Source organism: Danio rerio, chromosome 24, assembly GCF_052040795.2.
Source record: "Danio rerio strain M-AB ecotype USA chromosome 24, GRCz13ab, whole genome shotgun sequence".
NCBI lineage: Eukaryota > Metazoa > Chordata > Actinopteri > Cypriniformes > Danionidae > Danio > Danio rerio.
The window spans coordinates 25,302,388-25,318,664 of record NC_141044.1 but is presented as its reverse complement, the minus strand read 5'-3'; the positions used below and the strand labels follow the sequence as shown (position 1 = coordinate 25,318,664).

At 36.0% G+C, this 16,277-nt stretch overlaps 1 protein-coding gene across 9 annotated transcripts in view; it reads left to right on the top strand.

Annotated features, from left to right (window-relative positions):
* Positions 1-16,277, top strand: part of ctnnd2a (catenin (cadherin-associated protein), delta 2a) — a 640,689-nt gene that overhangs the window by 512,099 nt on the left and 112,313 nt on the right. For all 9 annotated transcript variants that reach the window (XM_087309485.1, XM_087309483.1, XM_087309489.1 and 6 more), the window contains 2 exons: positions 7,524-7,641; positions 12,908-13,093. In XM_087309485.1, the coding sequence (XP_087165611.1) occupies positions 7,524-7,641; positions 12,908-13,093 (304 nt within the window). The remainder of the gene's footprint in view (positions 1-7,523; positions 7,642-12,907; positions 13,094-16,277) is intronic.

Here is a 16,277-nt window from a genome sequence, read left to right as displayed (position 1 = left end):
GCACCTCACTTGAGCAGTAGATGAAAAGTTCACACAAGCCATTGTGCTCTGTCCACTGTGCCAACATCAATAATTCAAGAAGATTGTGCCAATTTTTTAGGCTGCAGAAGTATGTGTGCAAGCAATAGTGTGCTTCACCTGCCGCATGTGTAAGCCATCAAACTCGTCTATCTAGATGGTTCTTGAAAAATTAGCAAAGGGCTCACCTTTCAGTTTAAAACCAGTATAGACATATTTTATTCTAAAAAATTAGAAAGTTTGTTTTATAGACTACTCTGCCGCAAAGATTCATTTTTTTTTAAATATGTAATTCAATTTTGTCTTTTTCTATATTTAAGGACTAAACAAGTCTCTGATGCATTTATCAAACTACACACAGTTTAAAAAGGGACAAAGCTAGTAATTTTGTTTTGGCAATCCCTTCTCTGCGAGCTTGTGAGAAATTCTGTTCACATTTCAATCCCCTAGTAAAGTAGCAAGTGGATATACAGTAGTCAACATTTGAAGTGCATCAAAACCTTTCATTAAAGTTGCCCGAAAACTATTGTACAACACCCATTCTTGTCTTAGGACAATTTTGAAAAACATTTTTATTCACTTCAAATGTTGACTACTGTATCTTACTGCCCCTTAAATATGCATGTTTCCACACACAGCTAAATTCACTGTTTCTGTATAATCTTGGTAGTAACTCAAGTTTTACAATGTCTGTGCCAGAATTTGTTTTTCCAAATGTTTTATCGCCAGATCAATAGTCTATCTGAGACTCTAGAAACATAAGGACACATATGCAGTTATATTTGCCAGACTTTTTAACGTTTTCTATTATAGTGTTTGTTTGTAAAGTTCAGCATATTCAGTTCAGTGAACAAAGCTGTAACATGAGCTCAATCAATTTTACTTTGAAATAACTACATAAAATCTATACTCAAACCATTCAGAAACATCCTGATTCAGGCTAGAATCTCTTCCTCTCCATCACTGTCTCCATCTTAAAGGGTCACGAAACACCAAAATGCATTTTGTGAGATGTTGACAGTTATATAAACAGTTGAAGTCAAAATTATTAGCCACCCTTTGATATTTTGATATATTTTTTTAATATTTCCAAAATGATGTTTAACAAAGCAAGGAAATTCTCACAGTATGTCTGATTTGTTTTTTCTTCTGGAGAAAGTCTTATTTGTTTTATTTCGGCTGAAATAAAAGCAGTTTTTAATATTTTAAGAACCATTTTAAGGATAAAATTATTAGCCCTTTTAAGCTATATTTTTTCGATACAGAACAAACCGTGGCTATACACTAACTTGCCTAATTACCCTAACCTGCCTAGCTAACCTAATTAACCTTGTTAAGCCTTTAAATGTCACTTTAAGCTGTGTAGAAGTGCCTTTGAAAAATATCTAGTAAAATATTTTTTACTGTCATCATGGCAAAGATAAAATAAATCATTTATTTTAAATGTGTTATTAAAACTATTATGTTTAGAAATGTGTTGAAAAAATCTTTTGTCCATTAAACATAAATTGGGGAAAAAATAAATAAACAGAGAGCAAATAATTTAGGGGGGGTAATAATTCTGACTTTAATAGTATGTCCAACACTGCTAAAAACACTATTAGGATACATCTATTTTACTAAAAAGTGAAAATTGGTTGTTTTTGTGTTGTTTAGGGTCATTTTGTTCTTCTGGTCTCTAAAAATAAACTTTAAAGCAATGTCATGGTGATGTGTGAACTCCTGTGTGGAGATTGTCTGTCTGTACTGGCCGGTACAAAGTGATCTCATTGAGTTTTCAGCATATGTTCATTAATTCATGAGAAAGCCTTGGTTCGAACCAATCAGCATACTCTATTGTGAACAAGATGCAACTTCATTAATTTGCATGATATACTGTAGCTTCAAAGACTCCTTTTACCTGTAACAGTGTTCAGAGAGACGCCACTTTGTGTTGCCAATCAAAATTCAAGAAAGTAGAAGAATAGTTCGAAGACATGGGTCCTCAGTGTTGCGTTTATACATTTAATGTGCTGCAATGAAGATTTTATTTCTATTTCCCCGCAATGAGAGCACAGCTCATGTGTGAACTCACATTTGTGGATTACATTGGTCTGCTAACACACAACAAAAATATGTTTGTAAGAAACATTTATTACCCAAGAGCTTTTTCGAATCAGGAAATGGTGAAATCTGAATTAGCACTAGTCATCTTTTTTAAAAAAAGATGCGGTGCAGTTGGTGTTGATTGTTCTGTCTATATGGATTTGGTAAGTGTGTGATCAATGTTCGTTGTTTATGGCCTTTTAAAGGCTTTAATCCACTACTGTTCATTTCTGACATTTTTGGTGCGTAAGATTGACTTGTTGTTTTGTTGTTTCTGTAGTGTCACAATAGCATGTAAAGACTCTGCCTCTTCTGGCAAACAGCCGCTCGATTGAATTTAAAGGGACACACACAAAAACAGTGTATTTTTTTATTCCTAAATAGGGAAAAATACAACAAGCTATAATAAATGATCAGCAGGGTATTTTGAGCTGAAACTTTACACACACACACACACACACAGATTCTAGGGCACCAGACATTTATTATACATCTAATGAAAAAGGGGCATAATATGTCCCGTTGAATTAGCTGGAAATAAATTGGAAAAATCTGAGCAAAAGCACAGCAGCTGTGTTCTCTGACATCTGGTTTGGGGTAGTCTTAGTCTCTTGGTTGCGAGTTGTAATGTCTCATCATTTCTGTCTCCCGCATAACTGTTTTATTTCATAAAGAGGAGGCAGGCGCTGGGAGCACAGAGCTCTTCTCAGCCTGATGTGCATTAGCATAACCTTTGATTAACTGTTTTCCCATATGGCCCTTGTGCTGCTTGGATGTTTAATTTCCCACACAAAGGGCTGCAATGAACCTTCCATTAAGTGCGAACAGCACAGATTCATGCCAAAAACTGAGCTGAATGTCCATGTGTAAAGTGTTTTACCTCTCATTTGCTTACTTACAGCCATTTTGATAGTTTATTATTAAGCCACATAAAGTATCATGCATCATACATCAACGGTTGAAAGTTAATTAATATTTTTAAAAATTAATAAAATTAATAATTAAAATAATAAAAAAAATTTAAATTAATAATTTAATTCAAAATTAATATTTGAATTCATTTTCAAAAAAAAAAAGTTTTGTTTAACAGAGCAATGCAATTTGCTTCCAATAATATTTTTTTCTTTTTGATAAAATCTTATTTCTTTTATTCTAGCTGAAATAAAACATTGCTGTATACACTGTATATACTATATATACTGTATATTTTAATAGATGTGTATATTCAGCAAAATTATGTTTCTCCTATATCCGTTTCTCCTATACACGTTCTATCCTATATATGTTCTATATCTGTTTTCAACAAATAATTTTGGAAATTATTGCAGAAGATGATAGAACGTGTATCATTATCCAACCAAACTAAATGTATTCAACAGTATTGTTTTTCTTTTTTACTGGCAGCCTGTATGAAAATCTAAAATCCTAATGTTGCTTCCTACTGTGATTATTCAAAATTCAGACACATTTAGCATATGTTCAGCACAGACCCCAGCATCTATTTTTCATGTAATATGTTTTGCTTGTGCTTTAAATCATGTGTTTCTTCAGTCGTACTTATCACATCCTCATATCACTAGTTAATTTAATCCACACCAGTTACAATATGCTTTTCCCTCCATCTCTTATTTGTGTTGTACCAAAATACAACAACCACATTAATAACTGTCATTAATTGCCCAGAATGCAATACACAAGCAAAAAAGCATATCAATAAACCCATTCAAAGAGAGATTGGTTTTGTCTACCAATCCAATAATTCATATGAAAAATGTCCTGATGTACTACCATATTCAGGTTTCCGATGACTGAACTCATAAACATTCAGTGATTTATCACGTGACTCCATCCTCAGGGTGTCTGTTGTAATGAAATAGTCATTTCTTCATTCAAATGAAACATGTCTGTTGTGACATGAGTGTAAGCAGTGCCTCCTCGCATGACTTTTTGATGAAAACTTACTCGACAAATTGGACGTGACACTTACAGGTCTTAAATTCAAAAGCGGTCGCTGTCAGGCCTGTTGAAAATTTAATGACATAATAAAGCAGGGCCATAAAGGAACTAAATAGATAAGTTTGTAATTCAAACACTCCATATGCAGGTTAAATTATGTATTTCCAATGGCTTTTTTCCCAGGTATATTCATTTATTATGGAGTAGGAGTCCAGGCAATTCTTATAAATGATACATAGCAATTGACTCAGTTCTGGTGAATATAGAAATGTAAATCCTTTGCGGCGTAATGTATCCAGTTTTCCATTATAGTTGAGGTGAGTGAGTTTTTCTTTTTACGAGTGGGCCGTTTTCCCAAAGGCAGCATGTGGCGTAGAGTCACACGTGTGTCATATTCTGTCGGTCCGGCACACAAGGGAGTTTTTAGCTAAGATCAAACCATTTTCAACACATTGATATGATGCAGAGCCTTTAATAGAGCTATGATTTGCTGTTAATGCGTGTTGTGTATTGATGTGGAGTTTAATGTCTGCTATTGTTTAGTTTGCACAGAGATGCTGAATGCATTACACCATGTCTTAACCATAAACATTAGGCATGATAATAATATATTCGTGTAACATTTGATTAATTTAATGCAATTTTACTGAATGAACCAGTCTGATCTCATGGTGAAATGTAACTATTTTACGTTTTGTCAGTTTAGTGGCTAATTCATACAAATTCCTACAAGTTCAGTCAAGTTCAGACCCAACCCGTCCCTAAACCCAACCGTCATTGGGGGGTAAGCAAACCATACTAAATTAAACAAATGATATTAGATGAATTCACACAAATTTGCTTAATCAAAAATGTACGAATTGCAATGAGAATGAACATATTCATTTATTTAAAAAATATTAATTATATAATTTATATAAAATACTTTTGGTCAATAAATGGCAAAATAGTTACCAAATCCCAAACAAACATTCAAAAATGTAATGTAGCTGAATATTTTTCATGGCTACTATAGTAGAGTGAATTAGGCCTTGCACATTTTTAGCAGCTTATTTTACAGATATATATTTTTTCAGTGTATTTTTTGATAGAAATTTTTAACTAAATCTTTGCTTAAGAATTATGGGCCATAAATCAAACCAACAAACTGTAAGGAAAATCACAACATTACAAACTTAATTTGAAATCAATTATTTGAAAAATAGACAAAAACACAAAGGTGCAGACTTTCTAAATGACACAACTGAATTAAACACAACAAAAGTAGATAGTTGTAACTTTAGAAAAAAATTTTATTTGTTTGGCAAGACCATCAAATAAAATAGGGAGTGGGTGTAGCTAAAGCTATCTTTTGGCGCTCTTTGTTCAACACTATAAAGGTCTGTGCGGGACTGATGTTTTTAGTCTTGCTCTTGCAAAGTTTTATCCCACACCCGAAAACTCCTGCTGTATATTCCGACCATTCCCACTAAATTTAGATCTGATTTCCAAAATCTCACGTTTAAATTGAGTACTACCAAAAGAGAGAGAGATAACAGACAAAACTGTAGGTTGTGCAAGGATTGTAGGCTAAATGTTAATTTTGTTTGCCCCTTAATTTTGTTTGCCTTAAACATGGTTAAACTTTGAGGTATTATCACTTCGCACAAAGGGTATTTTTTTCCATTTACGTCTATGACGCATGAAAAATAGTCCTATATTCCAGACATGCCTGATGTGGCTTTCCTACAAGTAAATTGACCATTCCATTTTCTAAAGCAAGCTGAAGGACAGTGCTGAAAAAAACATCTTCGCTTTGCTCTCCCATGTTAGTAAAGCCCGCTCTGAGGACCGTTATGCAACCGTGATGTGCACAAAATGCAAAAAAAGCACATGCAGAAAGCACTGATCACGCGTTCAGCATGTGTAACAGTCGTGAGCACTGGCTGTACCGGTCCTCAATAAGAATGAGGAAATGACAGATACTGTATGCTGTTTCAAAGTCGAGACTCGGGAATACTAAATTGTTAGACTGCCCACTCCATTTCAAATTAAACCAGAGTTACCGACCGCTAATGTGTTTTATTCTGAAATTTATTTCAGCGCAGAAAGAAATCTTGCCAGGCCCTGAGGCAAACCTCTTCAACACAACTCTCTGATTGGTAAAAATTTTGTACAGCATCATCGGTTATGTAGTTTTTGCATGAATTCCACCAATAAAGAGCTAATTTGACTGATTAACTTTAAAATTTTACAGTTTTATATGTTTTATTAGCTGTTTACACAATGGCAACAACAACAAAAAAAGCATTGCTAAAAATAAACCTATTTTTCCCCTTTTTTCAAGATTTAAGATAAGTCTTTTGTGTCTCCAGGTAAAATACCCATCAGATTATTTATTATATCTTTCTGAATATGGAAGTTTTGAGCTGTTAGCTTAGCTGTTAAATTAAAAAAAGACTTATAAATGACTATATACGGCGACGCAGTGGCGTAGTAGGTAGTGATGTTGCCTCAAAGCAAGAAGGTCGCTGGTTCAAACCTTGGCTCAGCTAGCGTTTCTGTTTGGAGTTTGCATGTTCTCCCTGCGTTCATGTGGGTTTCCTCCGGGTGCTCCGGTTTCCCCCACAGTTCAAAGACATGCGGTACATGTGAATTAGGCAGGCTAAATTGTCCGTCGGGTGTGTGTGTGTGTATGTGTGTGTGAGTGGATGTTTCCCAGGGATGGGTTGCGGCTGGAAGGGCATCCGCTGCGTAGAAACGTGCTAGATAAGTTGGTATTCATTCCGCTGTGGCGACCCCGGATTATTAAAGGGACTAAGCTGACAAGAAAATGAATGAACGAATGACTATAGCCAATATGACTGTGTACACACTATACCTACATACAGTTCTGTTTAAACAGCTTACAAAAGTTGATTTTCCATTATACAGTAGATGCCCTTTAATACTGTACCTCCAAAATTCTTACATATTGCACATTTAAACATGAACTTGTGCTATGATGAGGTTTGTCAATCGCATGCATTTTTACGTTTTCACAGTGGGCAGAAAAATAGCTGGAGATTTTTGCAGCTTTTATGTACAATAAACCCATTACATTCTCTTCTCGTCTGTTTTCAGCATTGCACACCTGATTGATTTCTTCAATAAACAAAATAATCAGAACCTTTATTGGATTATCCAATTGAAATGATGCCAATATCCATTTCTTTCTCTCCCCTTGTCTGGCATAAACAGTTGAATATCTAGCAGTGTCAGTGTTTCTCCCCCTGAAGACTAATAGATTCATATATTTATACGTGTCAGAGGTGGGAGGTTTGGAGCAATTTGTTTGAACGACTCGTGAAATGTAAGACATTTGCATTTTGTTTGTCACAAGCGGGTTGTATCGTCGGAGGGAATGTGCACCCGTGTGATTGAATCTCCCTGATTTAATGCACTCATCACTGACCTCTCTCTCTTTCTCTCTCTCCCTCTCCCAGGAATGTGAGTTCAGCAGGAGAAGAGGCTCGGCGGCGGATGAGAGAATGTGAGGGTCTGACTGACACGCTGCTTTTCGTCATTCAGACTTCCCTCGGAAGCAGTGAGATTGATAGCAAGGTATGCGTTCCTCTCGGGATCTGTCCATCTTTGCCAGAGCTATAAAGGCAACCTGTTGTTAAAGTTTTTAATGTGTGTGTGGGTGCACGGATTGCTCAGGAAACAAATAAACAGCTTTGTGGTTGGCTGCTCACTGAAGGTTGCGGAGATTCGCTCTTCTTAATGGCGTTCTTTAATCATGATTTAACTGGCATCCCTTCGTCATGCCCAGTGTGCTAATAGCTGAGCGGAGGGGTTGCATCCGTCCTAATGGGAATTGAAGAGCAGAGCGTGTGGATGGCAAAGCACGGTACAGTTCCTTCCCTCTGGTCATTTTCAGATTTGTGAGCATTTCAGATTTCGCCTTAAATCCCTCTGTTTGAATCCCCATGTGGCTCATTCTCTACCACCGCAAAGCTTCCAAACTTACAAATAAATTGTGTACAGAAATATCTTTTTAGATTTTACAGGCTTCATGTCAATCATTTGGAGCTTGGTCAAAGGGGTAAAGAGGCATTTTAAACAAAAACTAATTAGGGCCAGATTTATCATCCAGCATGTAAAAATATAATTTGCTGTTTGTTTTGCTAGTGCACAATGTTTTTCTTTAGGTGAAATATTAATCCATGCTAATCCACTGAAAAAAAGTGTTTGTTTTTATTGTAATCTTTAATCAAAATCTGTCCATTTGCTTCTGCATTTAGAGTGGTGGTCCTTTTCTGTTAATGTCAGTTTGATATCTTCAGCCAGTTTCAGTTAGAAATACAACAACATACTCATATAAAAGTCTCAGCAACTAGTTAAATCAACAGTGGCTGTGTTTACTAAACAGGAGGCACCGTATAGAGTAGGGTGTAAAGTACAAGATTGTTTTCCATGTGTATTTATTTGGAATGCCAGGAGAACACATTGTCCGAACATATTATTTAACAAATATTTCATTTTTAATTGGCATCGGGAATTAAAAGTTGACTTGACAAACAACTAGGGGAAGTCACTTAATACCAGCACAATATTACTCAGACAGTGTACGATCTGTTCGTTTTGCATCTATATTGTCAAAAAAAAATTTTTTTAAATGTACATCCTGTGGAATATCTCACATAAATATAGTCAGTAATGGCTTACTGTCAGTAAAAATGTGCAGTGGGTGCAGTCCAGTTCTTTCACCTTTGCATGAAAAAGTTTTTTGTTGTTATCTTGTTGTCACTTATGTTAAGCTAGTCTATTTGTGAATATGCATAAGTTTCCACTGAGTGGTACGGTATGGTACGGTATGGGTCACCTTTATCAGGCTTGTGCTTCCACTGCCAAATGGGTGCCAATAATACATGAGTTCATAATAGTACAATGAGGGGATGAAAACAATTAAATGTGGCAATTTAAGTTTTAGGTTGCTGAAAGAATCATTTGCTTCTTTGTTTTTTCTGGCTTCTTCTTAGTTTTTTCGCGATTTACTCTTGCATTTGTCTGTCTCTGAAAGGAGACTCTGTCAGAAGTTGTCACCCGTTTGGTCCCAGCATATCCACTCACCAACCAGCAGAGGCCCTCATCTCCTGAATATTAGCCACATGTCTGACTCTGATTACGCTGCACCTGATGTCTATTAGCAGGGTGCTTAAATACCAGCTCAGTTCAAGTACTCAGTGCGAAGTCTTGTTTTGCTACCAAACATTTCTGAACGGTTCTTACTACTTCTGACTGCCTTTCTGTTGCCGATTGCCTGCCTGCCCGTTTTCTGATTGTTTGCTGCCTGCCCTGACCAACGCCTGTATTATCATTCCTGACCTTAAGCTTCCTGCCCTGACCAAAGCCTGTCTCATCGTATCTAACCGTAAGCTGCCTGCCCTGACCAAAGCCTGTACTACTGTTTCTGAGTGATTGCTGCTTGTCCTTGGTTATTTTGCTCTCTGTGTTGCCATACTGTGTTTACAATAAAGCTCGCAAATGGATCCACATCCCTCTGAGTCATCGTTACAGAAGTACTTCAATAATCACGCACACGTTTTTATCATCAGCTTAAGAAGTTTGTTATTTCAAATGTAGACTCGCTGTGAGTGAACAAAAGCTCTCTGGAAAAAGTTAAACCACTCGTGCTTTTAGACTGACTTTTTGAGGCGGTTCATCAAGATGTCGACAAGGTTTGTTTGAGCTCAGGTCGACCATGGCTTGTTATTATGTATATAGTATTACGTGTAATGTCTCGGCTGTTTATCTAAAAATGGCGCTTCCTTTGTTTTCATTCTCCTGGCTTGTGTACGCGCTAGTGACACTTCTCTGTACACCAACAATGTTCAGCTGCGCATCTAGCTCTGCCCTTTGGTACCCTTTTGTCATGCTAGGTACTTTTTTGGAAATGGTTCCCAAAAACTGGCACAGTATGGTTTGCCTTTTGACAATGGAATCGGCCATAAAAGCATACCAACCCATACCATAACGAACCGCTCAGTGGAAACGAGCCATAAATAAAATAAAAATATTCTCTTATTCAATGTGTGTACCATAGCTGCTTTTATTAAAACAACAAAATCTTTATTAAGCATAGGCTAACTTTAAACTCGTAAGTATAGATTGTTCACTTACCATCTACAGACATTTGTCTGCATGGGGTGTGTCTAATAAACTTTAAGGGGGCTAATAAAATTGACCTTTTTTTTTCTTTTTTTTTCAACCAAACCAAAACAAACAAGACCTTTCTTCTTAATCCAGGAGAAATCTATTATTGCAAAAACTATTATTGCAAAAAAGTTTTTTTGCTCTGTTCAACTTGACTTAACATTTCACATGAGGGCTAATAATTGCACCTTCAACAATGTCAAAAGGCATTCAAAATTTGAATTCACACCCCTTTAAATGTTAAAATGCTAACCACTTTGTGTAAATGCACCAGCACTCCATGCCTTTTCTTCTTCCCTGTACATGTCATTTAGCTCATTTTAGAGCACAAAGAGCTCATTTTCATCCATCAGTGTGCTTTAACACATTACAAACGCTCAAAAAAGCAACAGTGGCCATTTTGCCCAGCACATTGGCTTTGAAAAAGGGCAATCAGCCTAATCACTGCCATTTCTTTATGTGCTGTGATTTGCCCAGAGCTGTTTTGGCCAGGTGTTGGCCCAGCAGAGCTATAATTGGAGAAAGCATGCCGCCCATGGTCTTAATGTGCAGTTAACCTGTGGTTGGTCAAGCTTTCTCCTGTTGACTTGCACAATTTCAAAGCGGACCTTCTAAATTGCTGCGAGTAAGAGAAATGCTGTCGCCCCGAATGTCGCCAGGTGCAGGCAAGTTTCAGCAGAACTTCATTTTCCATTGAGAAAGCAAGGTCAGTCGTGTCTGGCACAAAGAAAACCAATATGTTTCTGTATGACTGAAACACCAGTGCATAATTCTCTGAGTGTTTCTCTGATTACAGTCATTATTTTTGTTTGTGCAGGCCACAGTCCTCCTCGATTCATAATGGGGGGGAAAAAGCAAAACATGGAGATTGAGAAGAATGCTCGTTTTTCATCATCATTTTGCGAGCGTTTATTTTCTATTTTGTGCTGTCAAGCATTGTGCCTGCTCTGCTGTGTCTCCTTGTAATACCCTGTTAAATGGAGTGTGAGCCGATGGATTTGGCTGGTCATTTTTCCCCATCTGCGAGTATATCCTTTAATCACATTTAAATGGGAGACCGTGTCAGACATATAATTAAGTACTTTCATATACTTAGTGCCAGTGCAGCCTACACTCCCAGCCAACAGTCAGAGAAAGAGAGAGACGAAGGAAATAAGATAGTAGGATGCAGTCAAAGGAGACTAGTCTTAGATAGAAGAAAGAACAAGGGCAAAATGGAAGGAAAACACATGTAAACAGGCCCTAAACTTGTCATGAGCAGACCCTAAATATGTCAAACCCTAAATTTGTTTGTTTGTTTGTTTGTTTCTTACTTTCTTTCTTTCTTTCTTTCTTTCTTTCTTTCTTTTTTGTTTCTTTGTTTGTCATTATAATATACATAATATAATTATTTTTATTGTTGGTTTAGTTTTTTTTTAACCAACTGATTGTTTGCTTGTTTTTATTTATTTATTTATTTATTTATTTATTATGAACATAATACAATTATTTTTTTATTGTTGCTTAAGATTTTTCATTAAAACCAGTATTAAGTGTTTAGGTAGTGTTTGTTTGTTTGTTTGTTTGTTTGTTTGTTTGTTTGTTTGTTTGTTTGTTTGTTTCTTTCTTTCTTTCTTTCTTTCTTTTTTGTTTCTTTGTTTGTCATTATAATATACATAATATAATTATTTTTATTGTTGTTTAGGCTTCTTCATTAGAACAATGCCAAGTGTTTATTTATTTATTGTTTTGTTATTCGTTCATTTAAAGAAACTTTTTTCATTTTAAAACAAATACAAGTGCATGAACGTATTAAATGTATTTATATTTATTTTAAATGTTTTTTTAAATAAGCACTTTTTTGGCCATTCATCATTTTATATTTTATTTTTTATTTTCATTCATTCATTCACTTATTAATTTTCTTTTCGGCGTAGTCCCTTTATTAATCTGGGGTCGCCACATTGGAATGAACAGCAAACTTATCCAGTATATGTTTTTTTTAAGCAGCGAATGCCCTTCCAGCTGCAACCCATCTCTGGGAAACAACAATACACACTCATTCACACACATACACTACAGACAATTTAGCTTATCCAATTTACCTGTACCGCATGTCTTTGGACTTGTGGGGGAAACCGGAGCACCCGGAGAAAACCCACGCGAACGCGGGAAGAACATGCAAACTCCACACAGAAATGCCAACTGTCGCAGCTGAGACTTGAACCAGCGACCTTCTTGCTATGAGGCGACAGCAAGAATTTTAGTTTAGTTTAGTTTAGTTTAGTTTAGTTTAGTTTAGTTTAGTTTTTCTGTATAATTGTCCTCAGGAAAACGGACTAACATTGTTAAACCAACATAATGCCATATCAAATCACAGCAAGTTTTGTACCAATTTTAGGAAAGTAAGGGGAAAAAAAGAATAAACTATCACACTCCCTTCCAATGGCTGTTCCTGACCTCTTGTTAATTGTTACTCAGCTGGATGTCAGCATGAGGAAGGGTTCAGTCTGTTTATGTTTGTTAGAGACCAAACCTGTGTGTCTTGCTGATTCAGAGTCAGCATGACTTGAATATATGAAGTTTAGCCCCTCTGTCAGGAGCTCAGTGGTGCTCAACTAATACCTGCCCAATACCTAATACCTCTTTCTCTCTTTCTCTTTTTCTCTCTCTCTCTCTCTCTCTCTGGCAGACCATTGAAAACTGTGTTTGTATTCTGAGGAACCTCTCATATCGGCTCGCAGCGGAAACGTCTCAGGGACAGCAGATGGGGACGGACGAGCTGGACGGCCTTCTGTGTAGCGACGCCAGCGGAAAGGACGGAGAGACCTCAGGCTGCTGGGGGAAGAAGAAGAAGAAGAAGAAGTCCCAGGACCAGGTGGGCTGAAGACCAGAGCTCAGTTTACAGGCAGTGAGGTGACCCTCACCTGCTGGCAATGAGTCTACTAGTCTAATCTACAGTACATTAATTGGGTATTATAATTCAAACCAGTGGCAGTTCTAGTTTAAATGGCACTCTGGATGAACCACCCCAAATACACCACCTCCCCTTATCCCCTGAGAAAAAAAGAAAACACTATGTGGTTGACCTCATATATATTTAAAATATTTAAACGTGTTTTAAGTATATACATTTTAAATATATAATTTTTATATTTGTTATAAATACTTTTTTTTAATTCAATTAATTATTAATTATCAAATTTAATACCTGAAAGTGTCGCAAGTTTAGATGGCACTATTTAGTAGTGGAATATGGATCTGTCCTGACATTAAGGTACAAAGTATAAACCTATCGAGAGTTAAAGAAGTTTTCCCTGCGCACTTGCGTTTTTTTTTGTTACTTCTATGGTTTGGTGCGCCAATCTTATCGATGCTATTGTTCAAAAAAGTTAATGATTCGCACTCAATTGCTTCGTACTGTTTTTATTTTTTATTATATTGCCTCTGAGGCTTTGTGCCGAAACGTCTGTCTTTTAATCACCCGTAAAATGTAAGAAAAAGAAAAAATGAAAACATTCATTTATTTTCTTGTCGACTTAGTCCCTTTATTAATCCGGGATCTCCACAGCGGAATGAACCACCAACTTATCCAGCAAATTTTTACACAGCGGATGCCCCATCTCTGGGAAACTTCCACACACACATTCATACACTACAGACAATTCAGCCTACCCAATTCACCTGTACCACGTCTTTGGACTGTGGGGGAAACCGGAGCACCCGGAGGAAACCCACGCGAAGGCAGGGAGAACATGCAAACTCCAGAAACAGAAACGCCAACTGAGCTGAGGTTCGAACCAGCGACCCAGCAACCTTCTTGCTGTGAGGCGAACGTGCTACCCACTGCGCCACTGCCTCGCCCAAAATGAAAACAGTACGAAGCAATTGAGTGCAAATCATTACCTTTTTTGAACAAAGTATAAACCTAAAAAATATTACTTGGGTTACTATTAACTTGGTAAACATTTAAACTGATAAAACCAAAAAAAAATAATTATATATATATATATATATATATATATATATATATATATATATATATATATATATATATATATATATATATATATATATATATAATTCTTAATTCATATTTTTTTTTCTCAGTTGTCTGCCCAGTACCTCTACCCTTATATTCAATTACATCACATTATTGAAGTAAAATATGGAAGTAATATTTCCAATTTTTAAGTAAATTATAATTTTGCATTTACTACAGATATTTGACGGCTTATTTCACAATAAATTGCTTTAAAATGACAAAAACACAGTTCAGAATAAATTTGTTTAGTTTCTATTTTTGAGGTTGTCACAGCGGAATGAACCTCCAACTACTCTAGCATATGTTTTACGCAGAGAATGTCTTCACAGCCAAAACCCAGTAATGGGAAACACTCACACACACACAAACACCACACACATAAACTACAGACAATTTAGTTTAATTAATTTACCTATACCACATGGACTGTGGGGGAAAGCGTAGCCCCTGAAGGAAACCCATGCGAACATGAGAAGAACATGCAAACACACAGAATTCCAACTGGTCCAGCTCAAATCAGTGACCTTCTTGCTGTGTGACAGTGCTAATCACTGAGCCACCGTGCCACCCTCATATCCAGTTGTACGTATATAAAAATTAATAACAACACAATTAGCATTTCTGACTTCCTCACACACCGTTTGTCACATAATCATAATCCCAATTTACGTTTCAACGAGTTCCACAAATAACACATTTATACATCATTCTTTTATCAGTCAAAAATGTAACGCTCACCACCTACATCATCAGACAGTGAGTTTCACCCGCTTCACGCCTGATAAATCACAGTGTTTGTGGGCGTCAGACTACAAGACAAGGCAGAAAAACACCAAGGCTTTTTACAGGCGCAAAGGAAACTCTTCATTAATCTCACACAGGAAAAGTCGGGATCCTTCGTTCAGACATGGAGGAGTAACACAACTCCCTCTGGAGATGTGCTCGAATCATAAAGCTAACAGCTGGTGATATACTGTAGCCGCTGATAGCTGGATATAAGCCTCCTTAACTTTGATGCTTGCTAAAATAAAAGTCGCGTTTGCTATCAGAGAGATGTCCATCACAACATGCTCCAGTTGCTGCGTTGCTGAAAATTTTAAAGCCGTCAGATTCAAATAATACATCAAAGCTATATCTCTGTTGAGCTTATGAGAGCAGAGACTGTTGTATTAAACATAGTTTGGGGATGTTTTGCATTTCCCTTTTTTAATTTCTTTTTTTTTTTAGAAATGTATTTCGTTCATTCATTCAAAACTTTATATTTCTGTTTTAGGATTCAGTCATATATGAAATCTGAAAATAAAAAATTTGTGGATTTGTTAAGATCATTGTTATAAATAACTATTATTTTAATAAAATCTGTAAATGAAGAGTTCAGATGCAAAAACCTCTAAGTGCCATCTGGAATTGTCTTCTACAATGAGCATTTTTCTCTGCCTCTTATGTTTATGTTCAGTTATATCATGGTAAAATCGTTGAAAATTACCTATTCTTTGCCATAAAAGTGAAATTACTGAATCAAGGGATAGGTGCCTGAGAAAAACACTAGTTTTAAAAGAAATTTGATGAGGTTTTTGCATCTGAACTCTTCAAATGTCATTTCAGTACTTGGTGGAGTAAAAAAAAAAAAATCTGACTAAGAATAATATTTTTAAGATATACATCACTTTATGGTTTTTGCTATATTTCATTTAAAATATGTGAGGGTTAAGAATTTTTCAGTTTTAGGAACTTAAATAAACACTACTGTTTGCCTTTAACAAGAACATAAGAAAGGAAGTATTGTTGAACTCAGCATGTGCTGATTTAATATTGTAAGAGGTTTAAAATAAAGTGTCGGTTTGTTAATAAATAATTACCCTGCTTTATATTACAAAAGATGTACTCTTTTTCTAGGTAATAGTTAATTTTTGTTATTTTTAAGTAAATTCGATTGAAATACACTCTTAACATTTTCCTGTAGAATCTACAGTAACTTGCTGATAGCAGTTTGCCAGTAACTTATTAAAATACTGTG